At 40.1% G+C, this 16044-nt stretch overlaps 1 protein-coding gene across 5 annotated transcripts in view; it reads right to left on the bottom strand.

Moving 5' to 3' along the window:
* Positions 1 to 16044, bottom strand: part of il1rapl1b (interleukin 1 receptor accessory protein-like 1b) — a 309636-nt gene that overhangs the window by 45757 nt on the left and 247835 nt on the right. For all 5 annotated transcript variants that reach the window (XM_058382346.1, XM_058382342.1, XM_058382344.1 and 2 more), the window contains one exon: positions 884 to 1016. In XM_058382346.1, coding sequence (XP_058238329.1) covers positions 884 to 1016 — 133 coding nt within the window. The remainder of the gene's footprint in view (positions 1 to 883; positions 1017 to 16044) is intronic.

The following is a 16044-nucleotide window of genomic DNA, read 5'->3' as shown; positions in this document are numbered from 1 at the left end:
GCTGAGGTTTACCACATGACTAGTTTATGTGAGCTGAGGTTTACCAGATGTCTACAGTATGTGAGCTGAGGTTTACTAGATGACTAGAGCATGTGAGCTGAGGTTTACCAGATGAGTAGTTTATGTGAGCTGAGGTGTTCTGAATGTCTTTATCGTGTCAGCTAGGGTGTAACTGTTGACTAGTCTATGAGCTGTAGTGAACTGGATGACTCAGTTGCGTGAGATGGGATGTACTGTATGACTTGTACTGGAAGACAAAAGAATGTGAGCTCGGGGGACTGAATGACTTGATTGTATGAGATTTTGTGTACTTGATGACTACAGTATGTCAGCTGGAGTGTACTGAATGACTGGATTGTGTGAACTGGGGTGTAAATGGATGCAAAGCTCAGTGAAATATGAAAGGAAACATCTAGAAGAGCTAGTGGGCAGACTCTGCCCAGAAGGCTTACCCTGTTTACCCTGACTTCTTCTTACCACACCTTAATCAGGATTACATGCTGCACTATATGACTAATGCACAGAATAAAACATTGATATTGATCTGAAATTGAGCAGCCCACATGATTTTCTGAAGGACAAATACAAAAAAATCTTAAAAACAGAATTATATTTCAACTCTCAAATCTCAAATCTATAACTATTCAAACAACCATCTGAGCCATGTGATGACATTGCATGAGTAAAGAGCTTGACGTTAAACTTTTTTTCGTCCCTTTTTTGGTTCCACTTTACCATCCAATATCTCATAAAAGGCAGAGATTAATGCATAGTTTAGCTTATCTGAAGACTGCTTCAAGGACACATGCCAGATTCTGAAGGTGTGCTACAGCATATCATTTTAAAGACAACGGGTCACTTTGAATTCAAAAAGTTTTCTCACTTGATTTCACTCTCACGGATCCGGCTCTCATCCAGGTCCTCGATGAACTTCTCGCCCTTCATCCAGTAGATGAGCGGGCTCACATCGCCACTGTAGCCAAAGAAGGCTCGACATGTCAGGTTCACCAGACTCCCTGCAGAGATGAAAAACAGAGTGTCAGAGTTGTCAGAGTACTGGTCAGCTTGACATCCATTGCAGACATGGAAGGACCTTGAATAGGTTCTGGTGACAATGCAAATGAAAATCATGTGCATGGTTTTTTTAATTGGTATTATTCTATCCTAATATTTTACAGATATTTAGATAAAAAAAAAGCTATGTTAGTTCATGTGTGCATCTGCTGCAATTCTTGTAATACAGGGAACAAATCAGTATATTCTTTTGCCTGCTTACTTCACACAGAGTTCACTGAGCTAAGTGTCTCATTATACCTGACTATATTATTTATTTATAAACCCAAACTGTGTTTTGAATATTTAAGGCAGATTCATGTACATAATAAAGACAGGGAAATCAAGCAATGTCTATTTCCCATACAAACAGCAAGTGACAGAACCGCTTGATGTGTAACAGCCTGATGTCTTAGACGTGGCGCTAATAATGCTACAAAGCTGCTGTTCCTGATGAGACCAGTTTCCTTCCCAATCATCTTTGCAATACTGCCCTCAATCACTCAATAAATTGACTTCGGGACATCACTTTGTACTTTATGTAATTCTGAAGTGTTTTTTATTTAGTTCTAGATCACATCTAACTAATATAAGATCTAATAAATGTGTCAGGAACGTCTTCAGAATCACCGTCAACTCATTTCTTCACATTTAATAAGCCACACAATGATGGCACAGCAAAATGATTCACACATTGAATGAAGATTTATTTGAAAATGCTAAATTAAATCCAAACCAAATACAACACATGCTGAGTGTTTTTAAAGCCACTGCTGGCTCTTCTGTCACAGAAAGGGTTTTTTTCACATAAACATGACAGTGATTCAAATAAAGTTTCTGGGGCAAAGAAACAGAGGAGGACGCATCATGAAGCCAAATCATCTCTGTTTATTTTAAGTTAAATGAGGTGATGCTCACCATGAAGATCAGCTTATTACACTGCCCGTAGTGTATATATGGGTAAATAAACAAGCGCTGCAGTATTACTGCACAACTGGGGTTTATAGTGCGGAAATGATGCCAGACAAGACACAGACATATTAGGCAAAAACAACACAACAAAATAATGGCTTCCTTTCTGCTCCTTGTGTCCCATTTTCACAGAAGTGATTTTTATTTATTTATTTATATATTTTTTCATCATTTTTATCAGGAAAAGCGGATATATAATACAATTAAAGCAATTCATATCTTCTACCTGTAGAGAAATTTAGCAAATCTGAGAACAGGGGAAGAGAAAAACATGATGCTTCAGCTATTTCTAATACAAGACTAAATAAATAAATAAGAACATCTTAAATCCATCCTACCCCAATTGTTATATATAGAAAAAGAGGATGAAAATATCCAAAAGAAATGGAATAAAAAAAATAAACAAATCTCAGTGGCTTAAAGCCAATAAGTCATTTTTTAAAATAATATTAAAATAAACTATGGAAGTGTACCAGCAGATGGATTGTTTCTCTTGTACTTTAACTCTCTGTATTATTTTTTTAATATATTTATTTAATGATTGTTAATTTTGTATATACCAGCATGAGTTCAGATTTTAAAAGATTCTTTTGGATTCATCAACATAACAAAAATGCTTGAAATAAGTTTGCAATCCAAAGCTCTTGATATACTCAAGCCTGATCTACTTCTTGTCTGTGTCTGCTCTATAGGTATTACAGGTGTTGCTAGAATTGTCCGGCATTTTAGGACAATGTAAATCACCCACTACCCCCTCAGTCAAAGTCTGCTCCAAGGCTCAGTACTCAGTCTCTGTTTTTCTGTATCATATACCTGCTACCTGTTGGATACATTTTCCACAGTCACAGGCTTAACTTTCAGTTTATATCTCTGTGCAAGCAGAATGAGAACTTTCTTACATTAAAGACATTAAAGACTAAACAGAAATGCTGCTACTCTATTACACTTCTCTTCCTTTTCTTCCTTCCTTTTAAAAGATTTTACTTTGCTTCACCTACCTATTGTGAGTTTATTTTAAATACCTTACATTAAATGATATAAAATGAAGCCTTTTGGTTAAGAAATGCTGTATAATCTATCCATCCATCCATCCATCCACTCATTATCCCATCTGTCCATTCACCCACCCACCCATCCATTCAATCCATCCAATCCATCCATCCATCCATCCATCCATCCTTCCATCTATCCAATCCAAATAACTAACCAACCAGCTGAATAAATAAATAAATAAATATATAAATTAATGAACATATATATATATATATATATATATATATATATATATATATATATATTTGTTCATTTGTATATTTGTATTATATATATATATATGTATTTTCATTTTAATTTCTCATTTATCTTACACTATTTTTCTTTTACATTACTACATACATTATTATTTCTTGATGTATAATTTTTTCTACTGTTTTACTTGCGCTGTTGTGTTAACTTACAGCGGGATGAATAAAGGTAGGATCTCTTATCTCATCAAATTAGTAACGAATGAATCCGAATTATTCTGAAAAAAAAAGTACCTTGTTTCATACAGTATGTGAAGCATAAATCCAGTTAGTGATATTAGACTCAGACTTTAGAACTCTATAATAACTACCCTGAGGAGTATGTGGCTAATGCACGATGGGGTCATCGAGTCAATTACATTAGAATTCAATCAATTCCATTCACTGAAAGCAGCACGTTTCATTATCGGGAAGTTTAATCACTTTAATTAATTTCCTCTACAAGTCTCTGAATCACTCCTGGTATGTGAACTGCTCTGAAATCAAACACTGAATTTGTGATATGGATGACTGCATAAATCCAGAGCTTTCCAAACACCTGCTTCAGGTGTTAATGATCAGACAGCATCTGCCTTATGCTATGAATGATGTGTGGACTGATGAGGAAGAGGCAGGGTGCTGAACTCAATTTCTGTTAGACCTTCAAGAGCCTTTAACTAAACAGTATTACACTTTTAATGTGTTATTATAAGCACATACATTTGCTAATCTCACAGTTGGCATGCTAGCATATTTATTTTTGCTTCTTAATGATGAGAAAATTATATTCATTCAATACCAATACAATACAATGCTTTTATACTAAGAAAAAATGGTAGACGTTTATCTTCTCACAGATTCCAACATCTCGTATATCTTATATCGCTACATTCTGTCACTGTTCTCAAAGGCCAGTTAGCACTTAATGGATGCTACACTTTATTTATGTTAATGAAGCACTGAATCTCCTCAAACGCCCTCACAATCAGGACAATATTATTTCAAATAAAAAAAAAATCTACAGTGATAATACTTGTGTAGTTGTTCATCATTCAGATCCACAGCATCTTTTTGCGTTACTCACGCTTACGCACATACGCTGCTGTACATCACGGTATCATTGTTAATAAAATGAAACGTCCGATACATGTTTTCAATTGCTACACTATTGCAATGAAATTTCTATACTCTCTCTCTCTCCTTCATGCAGTGAATATATTAAAATCCTTCATCAGCATTTACATTAACGTCTATGAAAAAGCTGTTATCTCTCCTGGACTAACGTTAAAATACATCCTAATACGCTGTGTAATTCCAGACTGTTGAAGGTGACATTGAAGAAAAAAAAAGGAAAAAAAAGCTGGCTCTTTATCACTCGACAGCTTTTGACAAAGTAAAGGCCAATAAAAAGGTGAGACGTGGAATTAGGACAGCAGACGAAAGTGGAAAACTTTTGTGGGAAAGAAGCTTCTAGTCAGCAGCTTTAGATCTGCCTGGAGAGGCATAAAGGCTACGGAAGAACTGCAAAGGAAGACCGACTGTGAAATTACCTCTAGAGGCTCTTTTACAAACAAAACTGATACGGTGAATGGCTTGAAATATTTTTTATGCGATATTTGATGTGCATCAGTTTAGAGAGGAGAGGAGCTGCGTCAGGATCTCAGTGGTCGCATTTCAATAGCATGAATAAAGCAGCGTTGTTAAAAACCTTACAGTTAAAGCAGCTTGTGCAAGACACACGCAGTTTGTGGGAGAGTAAATCAAACTCACTTCATTTTTTTGCTTTTTTTGTCCTAAATATGTGGATGAAACATCACTATAGTACTTATTTCAAAGAAAAATGGAGTCTATATTAACATTTTTCTTTGATGTTATACCAAAGCGCATGTTCAATCCTTTCTTCATGGGTGTCATGGATGGAGCCTGAGATGTATCCAATTGCAGGTCATCAGGCTTTAATGAGAAACTGTTCAAGGTCACACAACAGGCAGAGGTCAGGCGATCGGCTAACAGGGTTAACCAGGCAGTTAGAACAGAAACGTGTTTCAAGAGGTGGAGCTACGACAAACCAGACAGAAGGACAGGGGAAACAAGCTGTGTTGTCATGTGCAGAGACAAAACTCATTGTGGAGAATTTTCAAAGAAACAGAAAGGTATAAGCAGTAAAAAAAAAGAAATGAACGAAGGCTGCTATCTTTTTAAGCCACAAAATGAAGAGCAAGAAACAACACAAAATATTAACAAAAGACACTGAACAACAAAAAATAACTTTTGTAAAACTGGACACAGGTGAGGGTGAGACATGTGACAAAAGTAAACGCACAGGGGATGATGGGTAATGTAGTTCAAGCACCAAATCAGCAGGACCATGACACATGACAACACTAGTGTTCACTGGAACGCTTCAAGCTCATTTGCGTGCTGAGCGTCTCCGCTTACATAATTAGGCGTCACGGTGAAATCCGTGAGAAGGAAATACATGACAGTTAGAAGGTGTTGATAAATTTTCTATACCAGCAGCTCCTACCACACGGTTTACATGCATACTCTCGTTCTCTATATTAACACCATATCCACAGGGACGTGTGCTGTACTCTTTATGCTCCACATAAACGGATTAGCCGCTGATGCATTCGGTAAAGTGAGGCACGAGGAGACGCTCATGCACGGAGTCTCTCTGAAACAGGCAGATGCTTTTCGTCACACGAATGTCTTTAGGGCTGCGTCATAACTTCAAGAGAGAAGAAACTAGAAGCTGGTGACTGAATGCTCCACGATATTCAATATAGCTGAAGATTCTTTAATGAATAAAAATTAATTGTGGTATACAAGGAATAATACCCAGTATATGTTATTGGGAAAAAATTCAGGATTAAAACCACAGAGGCAGGAAACCAGATGCCATATGCTGTATTCACTTGGTGAAATGAGAGGAGGAAAAAAAACACTAAATCATACTCCGCTGTAAGGACACAGAGGGGGCGTGGCTTAGTGGATTTCTTCTTCTGTAGTGTGAAAGCTCTTAAAGGTTTGTTGATTCATTTTCTTTAACAGCCTTCCTCCTGCCTGCCTGCTTTTGTTCCTCGCCTCACGCCCTGCATTGCTGCCTCACAGCTCAGTGTAGGCTTCCTCCTGGTTCTCTGGCTTCTCTTTTTACTGTCAAAAAAAATGTTCAGGTAGGTGGATTGGCTCAGCAAAATCAGCCCCTATGTGTGACTGAGTGTGAAAATGTGTGTGGATGAGCCACTGTGATGGACTGGTGTCCACTGGTGTCACTGTCTCCACTGATACTGGGACTGTCTCCAAATCCGGCATGATCCTGCCTAGTTAAAAAAAGAGCTATGAATAAATGTATAAAATATTGATTTTAGGAAAATAATGGAGAACATTGAGGTTATAGATTCTTGTAAAAACACGAGTGTGGTTATTGATGACTAGAAGGACAACAGCGGTGCAATTTTGCCTCAATATGCTGAGAAATCCAGGTGCTTACTTTGCGTCATAAATCATTCATCTCTTTAATATGGATTTCTGGATTTTCTCTTTTTTTAAACTATGAGCAAAGAATCATTAATACTTAATGATCTCTCTCATGTGTTATACTTGGAATCTTAACTAACCTTCCCTCCGCTGTACAGAGTGTCATCCTTATTCCCGAGGCTATTTGAAGGGAAGAATGCATCGTTGTCACAGGTTATCAGATTAAACCATACTTTGTAAGGAGTTGTAGCTATGTCTAGTGTTATTGCTGCATTTCTTACTGGGTAGAATTTATATTTATGTATAATCTTGTCCCTTTTTTGGGGGAGATTGATGCTACAACAAACTGCCGTGTAAAAGAGTGATGGAATTTATTAAAATTGACCTGTTCTTATTACGTGGCTGTACTGCAGGAGCTGATGCAAGTACAATGGATCTTCTGTCGATATTCTGTTTAGAGCTGTGAGCTGACAAAAACACATTCAATGCAGAGAGAGAGAGAGAGAGAGAGAGAGTGAGAGAGAAGAGGAGCGGATGAGAGTGATGCTGAATCGAATGCAAGAGCTCTAATCTGACATGCCCAGAGGAACAACCTTTTTTTCCCCTTCTTTCTTTTTTTGCCTTCTCTTTTCCTTGTTCATCACATTTTATATATCTCTAGCGGGAATTCCGATCAAGCGTGCCTCCCCTTCGTCTCTCTGCCTTCCTTTCACTTGGGACAGCTGTCTTGACAGTGGATGCTTTATATGATATGTGGCAGTTGAGAAATGTGTTTGGTATAAACAACACACTCCTGGTTGAGGGAAGTGAGCACTAGAAACTGGCCTTAAAACTCGCTTTATATATAAACAAAGAATAAAAAGACCATACACACACACACACACCACAGAGACAGCTCTGAACTTTACACAAGTCTTCATAATTATTCAGCCGAGTCCATTTTGTCAACAAGCTTTATTTATTTCCACTCCCTTCTGAGAGAATGTGAGGAGACACATCTTTTACGGTGATGGCTGATGCCAAATCATTCTCTCTCTATCAAAATAATTAGTGTACATTAGTCACTTATTTTGTGTGGATCGCTCAGTGGGAAACATTTTGTCTCCTCTCTTCACTCAAATAAATAAATAAAATGCAACGACGAAGTGTAGTTCCAGCATTAGCCACAAGAGGGCATTAAACTACCATCAAGCCTAAACAGAGTCTTTACGCATTTGTAAGATGGTGACATGGATAAAGAGAGAGAGAGAGAGAGAGAGAGAGAGAGAGATCCAAAGCGAAGCACCCTTTCTTTCTTAATCACTAAGCCATTATTGAGTTACAGAGTGAATTGTCAATGCATCTGATTGCTGTTTCTGTCCACAGAAATGTAGACATGGTTTATTCACATGGTGACACACTGATTAGGATTGGCCCTAATGAAAAATAAACCCAAAACAAAACAAAAAAAAAGAACAAGACTCCTTCCAGGTAGCGCTTACTTATTATTAGCCATGTCTTACTTTCCGTTCTCTCTCTCAGTTCTCTGAGGACTCCCACACTGCACAGTCTCACATTTTTCACTGCACTAACACTGTCGAGTTCACTGATAATGAGCTGATGCGTTACGTCAGTTGTGGAAAAATTCAGAACTGGGAAAAGTGCGTCAACAGATTTTCGGGTGCTGATGACACACTTGCAGAGTTCGAGTTGGGCCGGGCCTCTATGTGCCTCCGCTCCAGAATCGAGTGGCAAGAACACATCCGAAAGCTTTTGATTCATTTAAATCCAGACCCCTTGGCCCGGGTGGCTGTGGCTTAATGCGATTGTCTGCTCCCTTTCTCTGCATCCTCTTATCTTTTCTGCCTTTCTTAAGCTTTTCCTCCACAGTCAGGGAGAAGAGAAGGAAGAAGAGAGGGGAGAAAACGCAGCACATCCCCCCAGCGAGCAGGAGCAGACAGCCAAGGGACAAAAAGAAGGGCAGATACGAAAAACCAGCTGAAACATTACACACATAGTGAACACACACACACACACACACGGTTATTATGAAGACCTTTATTTCAGCATCAAAAATTAAGGGAAGCTGTATATTGCTGGTGAAGAAGTGAAGGATTAGTTCAGTCCCTGATGGCTTTTATCTCACAGTGAGAGAGAGAGAGAGAGAGAGAGAGATTCAGTAAGAGAGGGGTTCAGTGTACCCTCCCAGCAAATCGATAAGGTCCTCACAAGTGCTCATTTCATATTTATGTAATTATGTAATATCTCTCAGAGGCAGCATTATGAAACATTTATAAGCTTTGCGTTTCACAGATGAAGCACATCGCCATGCTGGTGTATGCGAAAACCACGTCTGCGCTGTGTTAATTGCACACCTGGGTTTAGTGGATGTGGGAGATTAGACTGGAACGCTGTCAGATACAGGAGCCATTACAGACACTGACCATACAGAAGCCAGAGCAAATTTGTCATCCTTCCTTCTCCTTAAATCCACTGACTGTATTAGTGACCGGAAAATTGCCTGGAGCACTTCTCAACCATATTTAAAACAAAAGCACTGCGTTCCTAATGAGGTGAAGCTTCATCCCAATTACACTATAATGGCAGTAATAACAACAAAAACAAAAACTCCTTCCTGTTGATTTGACATGTTTCTGTAGTGTGCACATGCTTGTAAATATGTGTGTGTGTGCATGTGTGTTTGTGCATATTTGTGTGTGGGTGTCTCAATGTTTTTATAGTGTGTGTGTGTGTGTGTGTGTGTGTGAGGAGAGAGAGAGAGCGAGAAAGAGAGAGAGAGAGAGAGAGATCCAGCTGTTCTATGGTTAATCACGTCTCCATGGCATTTTAATTGCATTTTGCTCTGCTATTTTCTAAGTGCACTCAGCCAATTTGTGCAGTCCATTCAGGTCGGCACATTCGCTGCTATTCACGCACGAACAGGCGACAAAAATGCTTGGCTTCAGCACCATTCTGCTTATTGCCATGCTGCAGAGAGCTTTTGTGCTTTCACATGCCACAACTAAACTACTGTGTCTTCACAGGTTGTGTGTGTGGGTGTCATGTTTATCCAAAGCTCACTCATGACACCGTATGCTGGACGCTTCGGGGCGTCCGGCGCTGTGGGGACTCCATGCGGGGGGTCAAAAAGCACAGCACTCTAACACACACATGAATGGACTGGTGTGTGTGTGTGTGTGTGTTTGGACTGGTGTCAATGCTGCTCTGCCAGGCAGCTAAGAATGCAGAACCTCCTTTTTCTAAAATAAGGCACTCGACTACCAGTGCGGGTTGACATTTGAAAAGATCAACATGCTCCTTTCTCCACTCCTGCTTCAACAAAGAAAGGTACTCGAGTCCACCTCTTGTGCGCTTTCTCCTGCCGTAGACATATAAAACATTAAGGAGATATTTGACAGGATTCTATGCCACTTCATTTGAGTGACCTTGTCCAGAAAAAGCCTTTCCTTTTTAATATAAAATGATGCTGAACCTGCAGTGTTCTGTACCAGTTGCATGTTTTGGATGTCTGGAAACATTTTTTGCCTGGAATTGACTCGGCTATCATGTGGTAGCTAATGTTATGTAATAAATAATGTCTTGTCAGTGTGTGAAGCTTGTATGCTCTTCCCTTGACTCAGGGGTTTCTTCTGGGTTCACAGGCTCCCTACTACAGTCAACATGCATTGTGGGTGGATTGGTATTGCAAAAATGTGTGTGTGTGTGTGTGTGTGTGTGTGTGTGATGGACTGGCACCCCGTCTAGGGTGTCCTTAGCCTTGTACCCCAAGTCCCATAGATTAGTCCGACCATGTGTAGGCTAAGCAGTACAGAAAATGGATGGATGGATGGATTGATGAATTGCTTCTTTACTGCATTAACTGGACACTAAACCAAACAAATGTGAATATGATCCCCCTGAGAGACAGCGCAAGTGTGTAGCACATTTTCTGAAGCAGCACACGGTACAGAGCAACCTCAGCAGCATTTATTTCTCTACAAGCTGCAAAGTGCATCTTTATTTCTTCTTGGATGTGGTTCACCATGAGGTTACTGTATATTATGTCTCTGAGCTGGAATTTATTTTGCTCCGTTTCATCAGTGCTTCCACATACTTGCTTTTTCTCTGATTTGAAAACGATCAGGTTTGTGAGTTAGTCTGGCTAGTAAAAAATAAACAAATGAATAAATAAATAATTCTAGTATTAACCATATCACAGCATCGTGATGTGTAGCATGGCAGGTGGTAGGATTTGGAATGAGAAACAGAAGCAAATTTACACCACACCATGCATCCTTCACCAGATGAAAACTTTTCTTTCGAAAAAAAGTTTCTGCATACTGAACTCGCTTGTCCTCTGGAGAACAATGAATAATAAACAGGTGCTATTGAGCTGTGGATTTTGTGTGTGTGTGTGTGTGTGTGGCTCAAGAATCCAATTGATGACTTGTACTTATCAGCCAATATTGCAACATAATTTCCCAACAACTTTCATCTCTCCATCTTGTGAACAATGCAGAAAATAGCTCAGCTCCTCTCTGCATGTTCTGCTGCTGTAGATAATCAGTAAGGAAATGAACTAAAATAATGGGGTTTTTGTAATTCTTGGATTTCTGTACTCTCTCTCTCTATCTCTTTAATAAGAGCTTCTGCTCTCTCTGGCTGCTGTTAAGTCACAGACGCTTGCAGAGAGGACAGAGAGTACTAAGCATGCTGCTAGCTGCTCCTGCTGAGCGAGCTGTAAGTGCAGAGCTCAAGTGGCAGAAAGAAAGCACTTTCTCTAAACATCCTTACTACTAATGCAACCTCAAGATCATTTTAAGTGTCAGAATAGGAGCTGAAATGATTCTTTTTCATTCTCCAATGATAGTTTCGAGCAAAACTACATTGAGTAAAGAAAACAGCACCTAGTTTGGTTTGCTTTACCCGCCGTGCAGTCCTTTGCTCCGAGCCCTTGCTCTGCACCATGGCCCAGTGGAGCAAGAACCTGCAATCCTCCATCAGCATGGAGAACAGGGCTCACTGCTAGGTCTTGCTAGTTCATCCGAATCACAGCTCAGGGGCAAACGAATCCCATCTACACCTCCTCTCCCCCTTTTCTCCACTTATCTGACTTTGTAGCGATCACAGGAGCATATCAGGGGTCCAGCCAGGAGACTAGCACCAGCACAGCAAGAGCAGAGGTGCACAGAAAGAAAGGGCATGTGAGAAAAAGAAGTGAAAAATGCAACACTTCTCTACAGACCTGGGAAGGGAAAAGTGGGCCAGCAGAGCCAGACAGACTGTGCGTTGTGCCTAGAACTGACTTTCCCTCATTTTCTATCTCACACTGGATGTCTTTGTTGCTGTCTGACTCCATTTCCGTGTCTCTTTCGCTTCCTATCACTCTTCATTCTTTCCACCTCCTGCATCTTCATTTCTCGCTTTCTCTCTACCCTCCCCTTTTCTCTTAGCCTCTTAGTATCCCATGAGGCCCCTGTGTGCAAACACGCAGCGCTGCATTGTGGGTGCATGTGCTGAAGGATGCGTTAAATGCGTTACAGCAGCAGCACACTGCATTTCCTCTGGGACTCAGGGAGAAGCGTTAACACAGCTGTCACATACGCATGACATTAAGCATTTGCACAGGGAGAATCTCGTACCGCGTCCAGTCCTTGATGAATAGAGACTCACCCAATAATCTGGAATAAACGTCAGCATCGGGGTTAAAAGAAGAGAAAATAATCGACTTGGTCACTTGAAGCACTGTATGAAACGGTTGTAAAGGAAAACTATCCCGGAGCCTGTGGGTTAACTGCTATTTGGGGCACGAAAAGAGTAATAAATCACCATGCACCATTCCGGCTCCTGGAAAGCTGCCAGCCTGTAGAGTTCAGCTCCAGCTCTCATTTAGCATACCTTTTCCAGCTAATTATGGTAATTAAGAACATCTGAATATTACAGCATGTGCACTAGATTAGGAGCGAAGCTCAACGTTGCAACATCTCTGAGTGACACGACAAGCTATATGTCTATTACAGGCGTGTTAATTACACTGAGAAGGTTTCTAATCTTATACAGCCATCGGACACAAAAATAACCGTTGCCCACTTTCGCTGAGAAGTCTTAGCACCACCTGCTTCTCGAAATCTCACTGGGCCTGATGCACTTAGCTGTTTACACCCACTTTTAGCTGCAATTAGGCTGCATACTGTGTGGGGAAAAAGGGTGGAGAAACAGGAAGTGTGGCTGTTAATATATTCCATTTGATGTGCGATACTTCAGGCGATTACCAGAGGACAGTTTTGCACGTCATGTTTTTTACCTCCTGAACCAGGCGTAAATTAGTGCCATGTACGTTCCTTGGAGCCATACAAAAAGTGTTTTCCTACTTTTATTTTATTTATGAGAAAATGCATAACATAACCTTGCATAGAGAGAAAAAACATGTTTGAATGCTGCTGTGTTAAATACTCTGCGTTTGTCACTGAGATCTGGCAACCCTGGTCATAGCACATATGGTGCAAACACTTCAATTTCCTCACATCTAACAGAAATTCAACATGCTAAACAGGTTTTTTTGGCATTGCAATGTTTCTAAACATTACACAAGCTGTAGTCAAGCACAAGCAAAATGAAGTACAGTTTAATTACCCAATTTTTCATGAAAATGCTTCTGTACACTGGTTTTTTGATCAGGGTAAAACCAACAGGGGAATTAATGGCATGTCAGCCATATTAATGTTTACTTTCTATTTATTATGAACACATTTATCTCTTTCTTAATGAACCTGCACTTCCTGCACGTTTTTCTTTGCCAGTTTATCTTTGTATAGCTTTGTGCACAGGAGCATTGTCAGGCTGAAACAGGATTCAAACCATTAGCTCCAGTGAAGGTGAATGTTCGGCATTTTAAGACCTCGCCTGTTTGGAGTGTTTGTTTCAGAACCTGGTGTGTTTTCTCCCTGAGTCTGGTTTTAGTCACAGCAATTGCTCTCAGATCCTGAATAGCTGGTCTCTGCCTGATTGTAAACCAACTCTGGAGCAGTTCACTTGTGGTGATAAAGCGATCCTACCCAAAAGACCAGCCCTTATACTGTAGCAATGCATGATGGGAACTGGGTTAAGCGTAGCATGTTTTTTTTTCTTCTGCTAATGGCATGCAATATGAATTGTATGTGGGTTAACTCATCTGATAGATCTTTGGTGAATAAGAATTCTGTTGCTGAGCACATCATGGCAAAAGCATACCTCTTCATTATAAAATGATGGATGATAGCTTTCCTCTGAAACAGAACCAGGTGAAACAATGCTGTCCCAATGAAACTTTGAATCATGCTCAAACCGATAAATTATAACGATTACTGCTAAAAAGAAAGCCACAATAAGCTCAGAGAGCTGCTGATGGAACACAGTGATGAATGAACATAAACATGCACACACTGATGAATGAGAGGACAGTGTACTCACACTGACTTCATAAAAACAAACCAAAACAACTATCTGGACTTTAATATTAAAGCATACAAAGACAATCCTGTGCTTGGCAACGGGTTGGGGAAGAACCGCATGTGTGTGTGAGATGGTCAGGTGTCTGTATACTTTTGACCACACACTTCATATACCACTAGTTAGTACAGGAAATGTTGTTTAAACCCACACTGTGACACTGAGGAACTGAAATTGACTACTAGAACTCTACTGTATGTTACATCATATTGCTCATACTGTATGTTGCATCATTAAAATAAATAAATAAAAATACTGTTTTGTCAGTTCCCAAGTTTTCTTCCTGTACACAACCTCTGGCAACCTCGGAGGCCTGAACTGCATGTAGGTCATTTTAGTTATCTGAATCATCCTCTGTGTGTAAATACTAAGCAAACTTTTTTAACCTAATCCCCATAGTGTAGTTAGTACACGTCCCAGGCAAAGTTTATGTGATGAGCTATTGAATATTAACGTTGACTTGCACTGCAAGCACATTTTGTGGCCACATCAGGTCATATTTTGCACCCCACATCTGCTTTGTGTGTGCCTGAATCTGTGTTTAGGTCTTTGTATATGTGTGTGTTCATCTCAGTGACTGACACTGTTATACCATTTTCTAATTTCACTAACATACATCTGGAGTTTAGAGCCTATTCCAGTTTATGGACACGCTTTATGTCCAGGCTGTGCAGTACCCATTCTTGAGAAGTAGATAACCTTGTGCTTCCTAAAGAAAAAAAACAGCTTGTCTTAAAAACCTCTGGCACTTAAGCTCCTCTCAATCCATTTAATTAAAACTATACAATAAATTACAAGCAATGCTATCAAGGCAAAGTGAACAACAAGAAAGTTAAATTATGACCTTGTGCAGGAGAGAACATTTTTAAGGGGGTAACCATGGCGCTCACATAAATTCCTGGCCAGACCTGTCAATCACTGGCCCTGTTTTTTTTTTTTTTTTTAATCCCCCCTCACAGACTGCACACAGTCAGCAGTTCCTTTGGAGAACAAGTATGTATGGATTTCATGGAGTAGAAGACAACTGACTTCCTAAGAGGCCAAAAACGTGCAGTGACGTCCGCTATAGTCAGATACTGAAAGAGAGAGAGAGAGAGAGAGAGAGAGAGAGACTAAGTCTTTCCTTTCACTTGTGTGTATGAGAATGCTGCAGAGGAGCACTAAACCCCTTAATCTACTTGACTGGCACTACTCTCACACACACACACACACACACACTCTCTCTCAAATGTACACACGTACTATATTCTCACACCTCTTTACATATACACGTCTCCTCACACACATCGTTCTCATTTTCTCTATGTCTCGCTGCCAGAGAGCTTAAAAGACCTCAAATCCGTCATTTCTTTCCTTCTCATCCCAAATCCTCTGAGCACGGCAGATACCCTGGCCTCCATCCTCAGGCCTGGCTAATCGCTCCTGATGAGCACTTGACAGAAAAGGAGAAGGGAAGGAGACAAAATGTCTGTGTGTGTGTGTGTGTGTGTGTGTGTGTGTAAGAGAGGGTGAGAGCAAGGTGAGCTATGAATAGTGTATGTGTATTCTGACCCATTCAAGCTGTTATCTCAGCATGTGGCAGTATACAGATTGAGTATGTGCAACCTCTTGAGTGAGCATGTGAATGTTTCGCTCTCTTCATCTTTCAGTCCCTGTGTGTGTGTGTGTGCGTGTGCGTAATAGGGCATGTGTTGGTCCTCAGTCATCATGCTTTGATGTTTGTGTGAGGATATCCAGGAGACGAGACGATGTGCCATGTGCAGCTCATTGGCAGATTTTCAGAACATTT

Source organism: Hemibagrus wyckioides, linkage group LG27 (genome assembly GCF_019097595.1).
Source record: "Hemibagrus wyckioides isolate EC202008001 linkage group LG27, SWU_Hwy_1.0, whole genome shotgun sequence".
In the NCBI taxonomy this organism is placed as follows: domain Eukaryota; kingdom Metazoa; phylum Chordata; class Actinopteri; order Siluriformes; family Bagridae; genus Hemibagrus; species Hemibagrus wyckioides.
Note: the sequence above shows the minus strand (reverse complement) of the source record. Positions and strands in the feature narration are given on the sequence as shown.